Below are 16,944 nucleotides of genomic sequence, written 5' to 3' on the forward strand. Positions count from 1 at the left end.
CTTCCGGGTCCAGAGAAGGCGCTGGTAAGCAAGGAGCAGGGCACACCAGATCGCTGATCTGACACAGTGCTCTGCAAAGTGTCAGATCAGCGATCTGTCACTATACAGTGATGTCCACATATTTAGTATCGCCGCATCCGTAACGACCCGACCCATAAAACTGTCCAACTAGTTAACCCCTTCAGTGAACACCGTAAAAAAAAAAAAGTGGAATAACACGCGATCAAAGATACGGATATAAATAAACATAGTACCGCTGAAAACGTCATCTTGTCCCGCAAAAAACGAGCCACCATACAGCATCAACAGCGAAAAAATAAAAAAGTTACAGTCCTCAGAATAAAGCGATGCAAAAATAATTTTTTATATAAAAGTTTTTATCGTATAAAAAGCGCCAAAACAAAAAAAATGATGTAAATGAGGTATCGCTGTAATCGTACTGACCCGAAGAATAAAACTGCTTTATCCATTTTATCAAACGCGGAATGGTATAAACGATCCCCCCTCCCCCCCCCCCCCCACCCCAAAGAAATTCATGAATAGCTGGTTTTTGGTCATTCTGCCTCACAAAAATCGGAATAAAAAGCGATCAAAAAAAGTCACGTGCCCGAAAATGTTACCAATAAAAACGTCAACTCGTCCCGCAAAAAACAAGACCTCACATGACTGTGGACCAAAATATGGAAAAATTATAGCTCTCAAAATGTGGTAACGCAAAAAAATATTTTTTTGCAATAAAAAGCGTCTTTTAGTGTGTGACGGCTGCCAATCATAAAAATCTACTAGAAATATAAAAGTAAATCAAACCCCCCTTCATTACCTCCTTAGTTAGGGAAACAAAAAAAAAAAATATATAAAAATGTATTTATTTCCATTTTCCCATTAGTGTTAGGGTTGGGGCTAAAGTTAGGGTTTGGATTACATTTACAGTTGGGATTAGGGTTAGGGGTGTGTCAGGGTTAAGCGTGTGGTTAGGGTTATGGTTGAGATTAGGGGTAGGGGGTGTGTTTGGATTAGGGTTTCAGTTAGAATTGGGGGTTTCCACTGTTTAGGCACATCAGGGGCTCTCCAAACGCAACATGGCATTCGATCTCAATTCCAGCCAATTCTGCGTTGAAAAAGTAAAACCGTGCTCCTTCCCTTCCGAGCTCTCCAGTGCGCCCAAACAGGGGTTTACCCCAACATAGCATACTCAGGAAAAATTGGACAACAACTGTTGTGGTCCAATTTCTCTTGTTACCCTTGGGAAAATAAAAATTTGGGGGGGGCTAAAAAAAAACATTTGTGGGAAAAAATGTATTTTTATTTTGACGACTCTGCATTATAAACTGTGGTGAAACACTTGGGGGGGGGGGGTCAAAGCTGTCAAAACACATCTAGATAAGTTCTTTAGGGGGTCTAGTTTCCAAAATGGTGTCACTTGTGGGGGGTTTCAATGTTTAGGCACATCAGGGGCTCTCCAAACGTGACATGGTGTCCCATCTCAATATCAGTCAATTTTGCATTGAAAAGTCAAACGGCGCTCCTTCCCCTTCGAGCTCTGCCGTGCGCCCAAACAGTGGATTACCCCCAAATGTGGGGTATCGGCGTACTCAGAACAAATGGCACAACAACTTTTGGAGTCCAATTTCTTCTCTTACCCTTGGGAAAATAAAACAAATTGGAGCTGAAGTAAATTTTGTGAAAAAAGTTAAGTTTTTTTTTTTAAAATTCCAAAAATTCCTGTAAAACACCTGAAGGGTTAATAAACTTCTTGAATGTGGTTTTGAGCACCTTGAGGGGTGCAGTGTTTAGAATGGTGTGACACTTGGTTATTTTCTATCATATAGACCCCTCAAAATGACTTCAAATGTGATGTGGTCCCTAAAAAATATTGATGTAAAAATGAGAAAATGCTGGTCAACTTTTAACCCTTATAACTCCCTAACAAAAAAAATTTTTGGTTCCAAAATCGTGCTGATGTAAAGTAGACATGTGGGAAATGTTACTTATTAGTTATTTTACATGACATATCTCTGATTTAAAGGGCATAAAAATTCAAAGTTGTAAAGGTGCAAAATTTTCGCCAAATTTCCATTTATTTCACATATAAACGCATGTTATATCGAAGAAATTTTACCACTATCATGAAATACAATATGTCACGAGAAAACAATGTCAGAATCGCCAAGATCCGTTGAAGTGTTCCAAAGTTATAACCTCAAAGGGACAGTGGTCAGAATTGTAAAAATTGGCCCGGTCATTAACGTGCAAACCACCCTTGGGGCTTAAGGGGTTAAAGGTAAAAGTTATAAGACCATCTCCAAGCAGCTTGATGTTCCTGTGACTACAGTTGCACATATTATTCATAAATTTAAGATCCATGGGACTGTAGACAACCTCCCTGGACATGGCCGCAGGAGGAAAATTGATGACAAATCAAATAGATGGATAATACGAATGGCAACTAAAGACCCCAGAAAAACTTCTAAACAGATAAAAGGTGAACTTCAAGCGCAAGGAACATCAGTGTCAGATTGCACCTTCCCTCGTTGTTTGAGCCAAAGTGGACTTCATGGGAGACAACCAAAGAGGACACCATTGTTGAAAAAATAAATCCAGACTGGAATTTGCCAAACTACATGTTGACAAGCCTCCAGGAGAATGTCCTATGGACAGATGAGACAAAAATGGAACTTTTTGGGAAGGCACATCAGCTCTATGTCCACAGGAGGAAAAATGAAGCATATCAAGAAAAGAACACTGTCCCTACTATGAAACATGGAGGATGCTCTGTTATGTTCTGGGGCTGCTTTGCTGCATCTGGCACAGGGTGTCTAGAATCTGTGCAGGGTACAAAGAAAGCTCCAGACTATTAAGGCATTCTAGACAGAAATGTGCTGCCCAGTGTCAGAAAGCTTGGTCTCAATCTCAGGTCATGGGTCTTGCAACAAAAGAATGACCCAAAACAACCAAGAATGGCCAAGAGGAAAACATTGGACAATTCTGAAGTGGCCTTCTATGAGCCCTGACCTAAATCTTATTGAGCATCTTTGGAAAGAGCTGAAACATGCCATCTGGAAATGGCAACCTTCAAACACGAGACGACTGGAGCAGTTTGCTGTTGAGGAGAGGGCTAAAATACCCGTCGAGAGGTACAGAATTCTCATTGACAGTTATAGGAATCGTTTGATTGCAGCGATTGCCTCAAAAGGTTGTGGAACAAAATATTAAGTTAAGTTAAGTTAAAAGGTACCATCATTTCTGTCCAGGCCTATTTCATGAGTTTTATTTATTTTTTTAAATTCTGTGGAAGCATGGTTGAAAAGCAATGTCTGACTTATTTGTTCATTTTCATAGATCTTTTACATATTATTACTTTTGTCAGATTCAAGTTATTTCTGTGATCATTGTGGGTTTTAAGTTATTAAACGAGAGGTACCAACTATTTTGACCAACTAAATCACTTGTTTATTTTATGGTATCGTGCTCACAGTAGCATGATTAAAGCTGGGCATATTATTATTATTATTATAGCGCCATTTATTCCATGGCGCTTTACATGTGGGGAGGGAGGCATACAAACTAAATAGCGGTCAGTCGAACGACACTTTGTCCGATCGTTCAGCCGACAGTCGGGGGGGAGAAGTCACTCTGAGTCTTCAATCACGCCGCTATAGGCACAATACCCACGGACTGCAAGGATGGGTGATGGCGCTCCCAGATTACTCTGGGTACAAGCATTACTACAAAGACTGCAGAAATAGTTACAATAAAAGTCAAAATGTTATTAGATTAGTTCCATTTAATAGAAGCTTACTTTCCATTTCAATGGCCAAGTGGAAAATCGTTTGCTTTCGAAGCCTCTTAACGTTCTGATAAGAGATCTTATGTCCAAATAACATTATATGCTATCTGAAAATAGACCTAAAGGAAAAATACTGCAGAGGAACCTGATCTACATTATGTCTGTTAGCAACAAGTCATTGTGACCTTAGATAAGTTCCATCCACCCACACAAGCAACACAGCAGGATGCTCTTGTCTCCGAGCCATAAATCTCCGGTAACACTAGCGCAATTGATGTCACCTCATATTCCAGATCATTTGTTACACAACTAAAGGCCTGTGCATACTATGCAGATGTTGCTTTTTCTGTGCAGATTTGTAGCAAAACCTGGAGGGTTGTAAAAGACTCCTGAAGTCATGCACACATTGCTTATTTGTGACTTGCAGATTTGGTTCACACTTACATCTATAGCATGCCAATTCTTTCAGCATTTTGCTGTAGATGTCACGCATACCAATGAGGGGTGGGACTCTGCACCAAAAAAACATGTAAAAAAACACAGCAAAAACAGTTGTGTGTTTTTCCTGCCAAGAGATGCACAAATGACGCAGAAATTTATGCTCTAAATACTTAATGTGTGCGCATACCCTAATAGAGCCATAGCCTGAGAAACGCTGCCTTAGGCCAGGTTCATATTGCGTTGGTGCAGTCCATTCAACGCATGCGGTAAACGGACTGCACCAACACTAATGCCTTTTAAAGATCGCGTTATGCGATAGCGCAGATGCTCCACCTACGCTAGCAGTGACTGACCCAGAAACATTGCAGACCGCGTGCGAGTCTCCGTTACAGAATGACGGCACATCGCTAACGCATGCCGATTATGACATGCGTTAGCGATGCGCTACATAATGGCAGTCAATGGGTGCGCTGACGCATTTGTTACATTGCGTTAGTGCCACTGTGTAACGGAAGCCGTCAGCGCATTGCCACTGACGCAATGTGAACCCTGCCTTAATGAATATTCGAACACAGCATATTTGCAAGATGATATTTCGGCACCCAAAAAACAAAATAAAAAATGATGCACAATTTTTTTCTGTGCATTTTCATAGGGCGTGGTGATACTAAAGCAAGATCCCTGTACCTAATATTATACTTGCCACCCACCATCTTCAGCAATTCCCACTGCTCTTCCGGTCCCGCAGCCATTTTGTGACTGCAACGTCTGACTGACCTGAAGACAGAGGGAACGGTCACAAGCTCTCAATGCAAGTGTGAGGGCTAGAAAGAGGATCTCAAACCTGGAAAGCGATCCAGCAAGGGGTTAACTGCTGGAGACCGAACAGAGTGGCTCTGATAGAAGGTGAAGATGGATGCTGGTAAGTGCAAGACTAGTGGCAAGGAACTTACATTACTGGCAGCACCACAGGGCTGAGGGAAAAACAGTATTTTTTTTTTTTTTTTTTTTTTTAATTTTGCCAAAGTAAATTTTTTCAAATCACAATCTCTGGAAAAAATACATTTAATACAGAAATTTTGGTACTGGGGATTATCTAAAATCCCCCATACACAGACTGAAGTTGAATGAACAGGATCAGCCAACGGTCTAAAATGTATGGGGGTCTCCCAAATCGCCTGATAGAACAAAAGGGTATAACCGTTGGAAATCTCATGGAGATAAGCTGCTGCCAGAAAAGTCTGGCAGCGACTGTCACAGGAAACAGGATTGTAGGCCGAGCAAAAAACATTTATGGAGAAGGGTCGAGTCCAGAAAGATGATAATGGTTCTAAAGACAGCCTTCTAATGTGTATGGGAGCTTTTAAAAATCACACAAAACAAATCATGGAGTAATACTCTTTAGAAGTCTCATTATTATACAAGTGCTGCTCACTAAATTAGAATGTCAATTTCAGTTTTTCAATACAAAAAGTGAAACTTATATAGAGTCATTACAAACAGAGATCTATTCCAAGTGTTTATTTCTGTTAATGTTGATTATAGCTTACAGCCAATGAAAACCCGAAAGTCATTATCTCAGTTAATTAGAATACTCTATATAACTAGCTTGAAAAATTATTTTAAAATCTGACATGTTAGCCTACTGAAATGTATGTTCAGTAAATGCTCTCAATACTTGGTCCGGGCTCCTTTAGCATCAATTACTGCATCAATGCTACGTGGCATGGAGGCGATCAGCCTGTGGCACTGCTGAGGTGTTATGGAAGCCCAGGTTGCTTTGATAGTAGCCTTCAGCTCGTCTGCATTGTTGGTCTGGTGTCTCATCTTCCTCTTGACAATAGATTCTCAATGGGGTTAAGGTCAGGTGAGTTTGCTGGACAATCAAGCACAGTGACACGGTTGTTTTTAAACCAGGTATTGGTACTTTTGGCAGTGTGGACATGTGCCAAGACCTGCTGGAGAATGAAATTTCCATCTCCAAGAAGCTTGTCAGCAGAAGGAAGCATGAAGTGCTCTAAAAATTCCTGGTAGACGGCTGCACTGACTTTGGTCTTGATAAAACACAGTGGAACAACACCAGCAGATGACATGGCTCCCCAAACCATCACTGATTGTGGAAACTTCACACTAGACCTCAAGCAGCTTGGATTGTGGCCTCTCCACTCTTCCTCCAGACTTTGGGACCTTGATTTCCAAATGAAATGCAAACTTTACTTTCATCTGAAATCATCACCTTGGACCACTGAGCAACAGTCCAGTTCTTTTTTCTCCTTGGCCCAGGTAAGACGCTTCTGGCATTGTCTATTGGTCATGAGTGGCTTGGCACAAGGAATTCGACACTTGTAGCCCATATTCTGGATACGTCTGTGTGTGGTGGATCTTGAAGCAATAACTACAGCAGCAGTCCACTCCTTGTGAATCTCCCCCAAACCTTTGAATGGCTTTTTCTTAACCTTCGTCCGGCTGAGTAGGTACAATTGTAACTATTCCGTTTTAAAATTGCAATAACTTTTTTTTTCTTCGAAAAGCCGTAGAGGGCTGAAATTTCGTGACATCTCTGCAGTTTTGGTCCAGAATATATTGGCCAAATTTTAATAAAATATATATGAAGGTACAATTGTACCTCTGCAGCCTGTTAACGTTGTAAAATTATGCAGCCTGACGAAGGTTAATCGTTTCAACGCTGCGGTTATCCTGGTTGCTTGTGCAACTTTTTCTACCACACTTTTTCCATCTGTCAAGTCAGCCATCTTCCCCATGATTGTGGAGCCTACTGAAAGACTAAGGGACCTTTTTAAATGCTTAGGAAGCCTTTGCAGGTGTTTTTGTTAACTATTCTAATTTACTGAGATAATGACTTTTGGGTTTTCATTGGCTGTAAGCCATAATCATCAACATTAACAGAAATTAACACTTGAAATAGATCACGGTTTGTAATTTTGAACATGAGTTTCACTTTTTTTATTGAAGAACTGAAATAAATGCACTTTTTGATGATATTCTAATTTTGCGAGATGCACCTGTATCACCTTGAGACAAACAGATAAAGGATCCACCATTCGCAGCCGAACGTTCACAATCATCTTTGCACACACAGATGCTTTAATATAAAAGATAGGGCTCATATCAGTCCAAGGCTACATAGAGTAACATTACCGACGCATTGCGACGTATTGACAAGTCGCAACAGTCATGCGACGGTTGTGCCATGTTGTGGCGGACCGCCGGGAGCAAAAAACGTTAAATGTAACTTTTTTTGCTCCCGACGGACCGCTTTTTCCGACCGCGCATGCGCGGCCAAAACTCTGCCCCCACATCCCCGCACCTCACAATGGGCCAGCGGATGCGCCGGAGAAATGCATCCGCTGCCTCTGTTGTGCAGCGCATCAAACGCTAGCGTCAGAATCTCGGCCCGACGCAATGCGACGGGCCGAATCCGACGCTAGTGTGAAAGTAGCCTAAGTTGGTTCATAGATGAAAAGCAAGTAGCGTATGAATTTCGCTATTGAACAACTTCCTAGAATAAAAATGAAGAAAATAAAAAAGCGTGCTTAAAGGGGTTGATCACATCTTTGTCGGTGCAGTTTTCCTTACAAACTTGACCAGCACTTCTGCCCATGGCTGCTGGTGGAAAAGCGTGTCATCAGACCTGTTCAGCCTCCTTCAATAGAAAAGCAGCTTTATAATTGGAGGAGACTGATGGACAGGTTTTGTCACTTTACTGCATGGAAAACTGAAGAAAATGGCCCATCCCCTAAAAAAAAAAAAAAAAAATTGTACTAATGCTAATTGGAATGAATTATTTTCACACGTTCGTGACTTGACTGCAATTATGCCATTTCACTACCAAAAGATGTGTCATGTAAAAGCAGAATGTGTATGTAGTTGCTATACTGCACACGGTCCACTAGATGGCGCCATGAGCCATAACACCATGCTAGATAGCAGTTTCCCTTGAACATGACTACCACCGGGTAGAAGCAGTCAGGCTGGACCTACAGCAATGCACACATTAAGAGATTTGTGGAGAAAAATGATGTACGATATTTAAAAAACTGGTAAAGGTGGCAAAGATCAACAAGCTGTACGGTGGTTGGCTTCAGGCTATCGAATCTGCTTCCAAAGACATCCACTGTATTGTGCCGCGTCTCTGTGTTGCCTTTTTGGTGACTTGGTTTGGGCTTTTTATGGTTCCAAGTGAAAGCACCGAATCACACGATCACAAGGATTTGTAACATGGAAGTAGCCAAGAGAAACCTCAGACTTATTTAACCCCTTCCCTCTGCTGACAATTGTTGTATTTTTATTTTAGCCCTCTCCTTTTTTAAATAGCGATGACTTTTGCAGTGAGACATCAGGACTTTTTTGGCAGGACAGGGTGTAGTTCTGAATGACACTCTGTAGGGTAATGTGGATGGTAAGTGAAAAGAGCAATAAAATAAAAACAACGCAATTTTGCAGTTTTTTGGGTTTATTTTTATAGCATTTATTGCGCATTAACCCCTTCATGACATACAGTTACATCAGATGTCGTGTCCTTGCCTTTGAGGGGGTTTCGCACGCCAAGCCTGAATCTTTCCCGGCAAATGATGGCTGATTTTATTAGCCATCATGTGACTAAGAACACTTACAGAGAACCTGTCACCCCCAAAATTGCAGGTGAGGTAAGCCCACTGGCATCAGGGGCTTGTCTACAGCATTCTGTAATGCTGTAGATAAGCCCCTGATGTATCCTAAAAGATGAGAAAAAGACGTTAGATTATATTCACCCAGGTGAGTTTCCGCTGTTGGTCCGGAACAGCGCCTCCTATCTTCATCAGATGACGTCCTCTTCTTGTCTTCATGCTGCGGCTCCAGCGCAGGCGTACTTTGTCTGACCTGTTGAGGGCAGAGCAAAGAACTGCAGTGCACAGGTGCCCGGAAAGGTCAGAGAGGCCCAGCACCTGCGCACTGCAATACTTTGTTCTGCCCTTAACAGGTCAGACAAAGTACGCCTGCGCTGGAGCCGCAGCATGAAGACAAGAAGAGGATGTCATCTGATGAAGAAGGGAGGTGTCGGGCCCAGACCAACAGCGGGACCGCCCCTGGGTGAGTATAATCTAACCTCTTTTTCTCATCTTTTAGGATACATCGGGGGCTTATCTGCAGCATTCCAGAATGCTGTAGATAAGCCCCTGTTGCCGGTGGGCTTACCTCACCCGCGATTTTGGGGGTGACATGTTCCCTTTAAGCACGTTCAGTATTTCACATCAGTATTCATAAGTCAAAACCAGGAGTGGGTGATAAATTGGTGACGGGTCTCTATCATTCGTTATCTCAGATTGTTCCATGCCTAGTTTTGGCTTAAATACGGAGGTAAAAAAACAAACAAAAAACCTCATAAATACTCAACAGCAACGGATGGAGCCCAAGCCTGTTCTGTTAAATGCCACTGTCAATTTCGGACAGCAGCATTTACCGTGCGCCAGCAGGGGGCCGCATCATTCAATGTAACCATGATGTGATCACCGATGGGTTGCCATAACAGCCGGGGGTCTCCTGAAGACTTCTGTGCTTGTCGTGACCATTCTCCTGTGAAAGCCAATGTTTAGCTGGTATTCATAAAAGAGGCTGAGATTTACGCTATACACAGTGGTGCCAAAAGCACAAAAATAGAAAATTCCAGGTTCTTACGGGGTTAAAGGTCTCCATGGAGCAGGGCATAAAGCACCCATATATGTAACGAGCACTGTAAGTGCTGGGGTGCCAGCCGCTGTCATGTTTATCAGACACACCTTAGCTCGGATACAACTGGGTTTTCTCACATTGCGATGTTTGTAATAGAGCCACAAAATAAATAGGCCCGAACTGCTAATTCCTGTTGATGAACTGGTTTTTCTTTTACCGAACTCTAGGGATAAGTCACATAGCAACCTTAACGGCAAGGCTGAAAATACCACTTCCCAGAGGAAAGAGGCGGAATAGCCAAATGTATCTAGCTGGAAGCAATCTGCATTGTAACACTTGATCCACATCATGGGTTCATGTCTACAGAGCTATAAACCACCAGTACTATAGTCATGCAGCATAAAAACCATACAAAGTCATTGTGATTACAAGCACACATCACACAATGCAAGCCCAATGTGCAGCTTATGAAGCATTATCACTTATGGGTTACAAGCCAACCACAGATTAGCAGAATGCAGAGGTCACCAGATAGTCAGCGAACACTCCGCACAATAGGGAAGCCATGGCCTAGTAGAGGTACGTCTGCAGACTCCTCTCCAAATACCCAATATTCCAGCACCCCAGAACTTGATAAATCCTGGATTTGGTAACGGACTCCGTGCACCCTTCTCAATAAAGGGAAATTAAACTTACCTTTTCCGGTTCTTTATTTCTGTTTGGGACTTAGAAAAAGTTGCTAAATCAGTCGGTGTTCATACTGTTAATCCCACTTATGTTTCTTACACGATATTCCCTGCTCCCTTGACTGCTCTAATCCAGTTTTCCAAGTTCTTCCAATGCAAAATAGAAATACTGTAGATCTAAAAAGACTAAAGGAAAAAAAAAGTTGTAGACAATTAGATTATATAGCTCACTCCATATGTACCAAGGATCACAGGACTTGGGAACTGAGGTTTTTGGAGCGCAAAAAAATAAAAAAAAATGGCTTTGTCAATGTATGCTAGGGCTCCATACAGAATGTAGCCCCATAAAGAAGAATGTGGTCATGAATGTATGAAACAGATGAAGGATGGTGTACAAGACATTGTCCAGTCTGTATGTGATATACAACACTGACTATAATCTCATGTTAGTAATCTATTTGTTCTATGTATGACACGGGATGCACATGTCCTGTGGAAACATTTTAATACCGTACTGTGAGAATATGCGGGGGAGGGGAGGGTGAAAAAAAAACAAAACACTGAGGTCTTCTCAAAAGAGGCACCAAGCTTTACCCCGTGGACATGATGAAGCCCTTGGTCATGGGGAATGTCTACATGCTGGTATAACCTTCCAAGTCTGCTCCAGAGCCCACTGACCTCAACTAGACAATTTACTCCATAAATGACCAATAATGGTTATTAGATGACCCTTGTAGATCATGCACAAAATCCACAGCATTGTGCAAGTCTCAGCATTGTTATCAAAATGCAGTAATGTCATTTGGCTGTACGGGTATACTGAAGAATGAATACGGCAAGTTGTGAGCGCCCGATCCTTCACTGCTAAAGCGGTCATTATAGAGTCTGTACTTACTATTAGAATGAAGGGATGATGGTGATATAACACCAAAAGGTACAGAGGAATTACAATTTAGATATAAATTAGAATATAAGACATCTACAAGTTTGTCTCTGTTTCAGCTTTTGTACACCTCTGCAATTAAATTTGGTCATGTTTTAGTACCTTCAGGTACAACATTTTACAATAGTCCCAATGGATAGGCTAACCAATAGGTTGATGTGGTGGGTGCCCTCCATTGTCATGAATCATTAGTGTCCAGCATGGTCTACCTGAAACTGTTTGCATGTCATTATCGATCTCAAAAAAAAGTGGAGTTCTCTCCTCACATTGAGTTGTGGAGCGGAATCTTACAAACGTTTCCGACTACAATGCTGTTACACAGGCGATTCGGGACAAGTCTAACCACAGTCAGAAGGGAAAGAACACCACCATTAAGGTGCAAATGCTGTCTGTAACACAAAAACTGGAAAAAAATAAAAATTAAAAAAAAAATGTCTGATCGGAGGGGAATGAATAACTGGAAGACGAAAACTGGATTTGAGCAACGAAGGGAGCAGGTACGACCTGAAGAAAAGAACAGCTCATTTATCAAGCCCACTCATTGGAATTACTGACACCAGAATCACTCCACCATGGTCACAGCACCGTTCCCATTGGTTCATTCAAGAATCAAGCTTTATGGCAAGCCGTTCATGCAAATCGCTGCTGTGGCCACACTGTGCTCATACCTATTACCCAGTCTCTTTGGCCCACGGAGCTTCACTTGAAAAGCTTCATAGAAAGCAGAGGAAGGATTCCTGCGAGACCATAGCATCAAATAAGAAAAAAAAAAATAAAGTTCAATTATGCTGTAGGTGATGAAAAGGGGTAAATTATTACAGAACATAATATGAAAAGCCTATAGTTAAATTAAAAGCGGTTGTTTCATGCTCTTCAATGGGTAAAATTGCTTGTAAATACAAATAACTGATTTACTTTTGTTTTGTTTTTTAATCTCCTTTGTTCCCAAGGATGGAGGCTTTTTGCTTTTTTTATTTTTTTTTATTTACATTTTACAGCTTATTACCTTGGGAACCAGTCAAGTCAAATCTTTACATCTGCAATGTCGGAGATGCACATGGACACTAAAGCTGGTCGGATCCAGCAGTTTTGCTAGCTTCATGGCAGAACTCGCAAACTACTTAGACTAGCGGCTCAGCCATACTGCTGGCTGAAATGGACCTAGTCAACCTCTAGGAGCGCACAGTCAGCAAGGCGCTAGGGAGGGGTGCACTCCTGAACCCAAAAGATGTCACAAGCAGTGATAATTTGCAGATCACCCATTTGAAATGCCAGCAGTGCAGGTCTCAGCAGCCAGAAACCCACCAAGAGAACTTGTGAGCAGACATGTCTGCCATATACTGATGGAGATTGCAAAAGTGCAGCATTTTTCAGATCAGGTAACACCAATTCATCTGAAGGTGAAGATCAACAACAGACCCCAGCCTAAAGATATATTGCCTTAAGACACAAATGTCTCAATTACTGGTATTTTTGTAACCGAAACCAAGACTTAAAATAGTAAATTGAAGGTCTAAATGTGTGTCAGCGAGAAAGCTGCAGCATCACTTTCCTGTACGTGCTGCAAGCTTTGCACAGTGCTGGTTCCTCTTCCTCTTTAACAGGGGTGAGCTTGTAGAAGCTTCCTCTGAAGATCATTACTGAAGTCAAATGTCAATGGCTCATTATTAGTTCGACCACAAACCCCTCTATATCCTTACACACCATCTACTCCGATAGGTACCCTGATGTCTACACAGCTCAAGCAAAAGATTGTGACCAGGGCTCTGCCAACAATGATCTAATGCTTCTATCCAGTTTAATTTATGTATTATATGACACAAGCGTCTAAAGTGCCCTGAAAAGTATTCATACCCGGTGAACTTTTCCACATTTTTCTGTTACACCCACAACTTAAATGTATTTTATTGGGATTTTATGTGATATACCAACACAAAGTAGCAAGTATTTGTGAAGTGTAAAGGAAACCATACATGGTATTAAGAATTATTTCAAAATTATAAATGTGAACATTGTGACATGTATTCAGCCCACTGTAGTCTGATAATGCCAAGACCCCCTTCACATGTCCATGTTTCAGGTATGTGGCATCAGGTTTTGTTTTTTTTTCTTGGATACCACACACACCCATTATAATCTACGGTGCTGCACACATGTCCAATTTTTACTAATATTTTTTTACTAGAACAGGACCCAGGAATTTATAAAACTTATTTCATAAATCAATTGTATACATGAAAACAAGCAACTTTGCATACTCTGACAGAATTGATCATTTATCAAAATTCTCAATTCTGGAGGTAACATCTGTATTCACGGAGGACAGACTGTCCCACTACGGAGGTAAGATTCTATCAGTATCGGCTGCCATGTCCCACCTAGATCGGAGGGAGAAGGAGGAGCTGTAGGCAATTCTCCCATTTTCCATCCTACCCCGAGGTGCACGCGCCACTTGGATGGTACTGAAGCACGCGCTTAATAAAAACAGAGGCTTCAGGCTCCAGCACACCCAAGACCAGTGTGAAAAAAGCCAGGCTTGATGAATTGAGACCTATATGTGCATGTCTCCTTATTTTTGTATGAAGTCAGTCATAAGTAAAACGAGGCTTGAAATGCGACCAACACAAAAAACTCAAAACATTAATACAATTTATAAAAAGAGTTCACATTGTTCAACAGCTTCTTTCAGGAAATGACAGAATCCAATGACAATCTGATGATTTAACAATAGCTGGGCAGATGAATTAAATGTTTGAGAGACATTGCCAAAGTGTAATTAAGAAAATGGTGTACAGTTTTGGGGATTTTGATAGCTGCACAACTGGCAGCTTCTACAACTTTGTTGTGAAATGTATTACTAGAACAAAACTTGTGGCCCATGTGGAGTCGTGAGCCAGAGACGGACAGGACAACTTACTGATTACCTGTGCCAGGAATCACGCCTATGGGCGCTGCACAGGAACAAGAAGGATGACCAGGCCAGCATGATATATATTACAACAGGAGGAAAAAAAAAGGAGGAAAAAACCTCCACTATTCTAGGAAAAACACCACAGAAAAACAGGCAAAGGTGCTTACCTGTCTAGGCCTCAAATCAAATGCACTCTCATGGTGCAGTGGGCCCAAGTAAAGATGGCGACTACACAGGTGTCATAATGCCAAATAAGACAGCCAGCCTACAATCAGGGAATGGCTGCTTGGCACACCAGTGCAAATAAATAATCTGCAGCAGTGTTCACACAGTATGCACAGCAGCTGGATCCTAGCCTATTAGTAACGCCATGTGGCGGGCTGACCAGCGCTAACTGTAATGCGTCCCGTGTGAACAGAGGCCACAACTTACAAAGCTATCAGAGCCCAACTGCACCTCAAAAAGTAAAAGTAAAAAAAGTGCACTAGAACATATCAAAATATGTAAGGTATTAGTTAATATTATGGCCACAATACATAAGCTGGCAACCCACGTCAAGGGTCCTCACGCTTGCCAGTCGCCATCTTTACTTGGGCCCACTGCACCATGAGAGTGCATTTGATTTGAGGCCTAGACAGGTAAGCACCTTTGCCTGTTTTTCTGTAGTGTTTTTTCCAGCATGATATATATGTGTATGAGCTCCTGGAAGATCAGGCACTGCATCAGACTTCTGCCTGCAGGTAGCCAATTTTTATGTCAGATCTTCTTGGCAGTAAGTTACCATGTCACAGCCGGCACGTCTTTTTGTGCAGTGACATGTTTTACAGTTTGGTCTTCTCTAGTGGAAGACGTATTTCTGCAGACAAGACAACATACATGCACATCTAAATCTAACAAAGGTACTTTATGCCCTTGATATAGGATTTTTAGAATTCCTACATTGCTGATAAAAATCCATTCTATTAATCCGAATAGGACAGTGGCAAAAATTCTCAACAAAATCTGCAGTGTGTGAATTAAAACATCCGATGTCGGAATTCAGCCTTAGAGGACGAAAAAAATGGCAGCTTTCATTTAAAAACAGTGTCACACCAGTTCGGAGGTTGCATGCAGTACTGTCAATCAGCTCCATTCACTTTAGTGATACCAAATCATAGATAACCTCTAGAAAGAAGCAGGGCAGAATTGAAAAAGGGGTGTCCCCCTCCCCCCCAATTCTGAACACCACAACATTTGTAGCCATCTTCCCAGGAGTTCACATCACAGTCGGCTGTCAGGGTTGCCACGTTTTCCTTAAAAGGGACTGTCACAGAATGACTGTTGAAACCAACCAAGTACAGATGCTTGGTGCTTCACGGCGGGGCCACTCAACTGCCCCCTTCCCCTCTGATTGACAGCTCTGGCTTCATAAAGATAAAATACACTGCGTGCAGAATTATTAGGATCACATGATACTTTTTTATACATGTCCTACTCCAAGCTGTTCAGGCTTGAGAGCCAACTACCAATTAAGTAAATCAGGTGATGTATATCTCTAATGAGGAGGGGTGCTGTCTAATGACATCAAAACCCTATATAAAGGTGTGCTTAAGTATTAGGCAACTTTCTTTCCTTTGGCAAAATGGGTCAGAAGAGAGATTTGACGGGCTCTGAAAAGTCCAAAATTGTGAGATGTCTTGCAGAGGGATGCAGCAGTCTTGAAATTGTCAAACTTTTGAAGCGTGATCACCGAACAATCAAGCGTTTCATGGCAAATAGCCAACAGGGTCGCAAAAAGCGTGTTGGCCAAAAGAGGCGCAAAATAACTCCCCATGAATTGAGGAAAATCAAGCGTGAAGCTGCCAAGATGCCATTTGCCACCAGTTTTGCCATATTTCAGAGCTGCAATGTTACTGGAGTAACAAAAAGCACAAGGTGTGCGATACTCAGGGACATGGCCAAGGTAAGGAAGGCTGAAAAACGATCACCTTTGAACAAGAAACGAAAGATAAAAAATCAAGACTGGGCCAAGAAATATCTTAAGACTGACTTTTCAAAGGTTTTATGGACTGATGAAATGAGAGTGATTCTTGATGGGCCAGATGAATGGGCCAGAGGCTGGATCAGTAAAGGGCAGAGAGCTCCACTCAGACTCAGACGCCAGCAAGGTGGAGGTGGGGTACTGAAATGGGCTGGTATCAAAGATGAACTTGTGGGACCTTTTCGGGTTGAGGATGGAGTGAAGCTCAACTCCCAGACCTACTGCCAGTTTCTGGAAGACAAGTTCTTCAAGCAGTGGTACAGGAAGAAGTTGGTATTGTTCAATAAAAACATGATATTCATGCAGTACAATGCTCCATCATATGCCTCCAACTACTCCACAGCGTGGCTGGCCAGTAAAGGTCTCAAAGAAGAAAAAATAATGACATGGCCCCCTTGTTCACCTGATCTGAACCCCATAGAGAACCTGTGGTCCCTCATAAAATGTGAGATCTACAGGGAGGGAAAACAGTACACCTCTCGGAAC

At 41.9% G+C, this 16,944-nt stretch overlaps 1 protein-coding gene across 3 annotated transcripts in view; it reads right to left on the reverse strand.

The window, feature by feature from the left end:
• LOC138642606 (TSC22 domain family protein 2-like) overlaps positions 1–16,944 on the reverse strand; it is a 64,823-nt gene that overhangs the window by 33,752 nt on the left and 14,127 nt on the right. Inside the window, exons 2-3 of one of the 3 annotated variants that reach the window (XR_011314073.1) lie at positions 12,196–12,264; positions 10,595–10,770 (exon numbers count right to left, since the gene is read on the reverse strand). The exons of 1 other annotated variant lie outside the window; for it this stretch is intronic. Coding sequence is in view for 1 of the 2 variants with exons in the window: in XM_069730869.1 (XP_069586970.1) it covers positions 12,196–12,264 (69 nt within the window). In the remaining variant the exon portion in view is untranslated. The remainder of the gene's footprint in view (positions 1–10,594; positions 10,771–12,195; positions 12,265–16,944) is intronic. One more of the 3 variants, XM_069730869.1, reaches the window with a different exon arrangement.

The sequence above is a fragment of the Ranitomeya imitator genome, chromosome 6 (assembly GCF_032444005.1).
Source record: "Ranitomeya imitator isolate aRanImi1 chromosome 6, aRanImi1.pri, whole genome shotgun sequence".
In the NCBI taxonomy this organism is placed as follows: domain Eukaryota; kingdom Metazoa; phylum Chordata; class Amphibia; order Anura; family Dendrobatidae; genus Ranitomeya; species Ranitomeya imitator.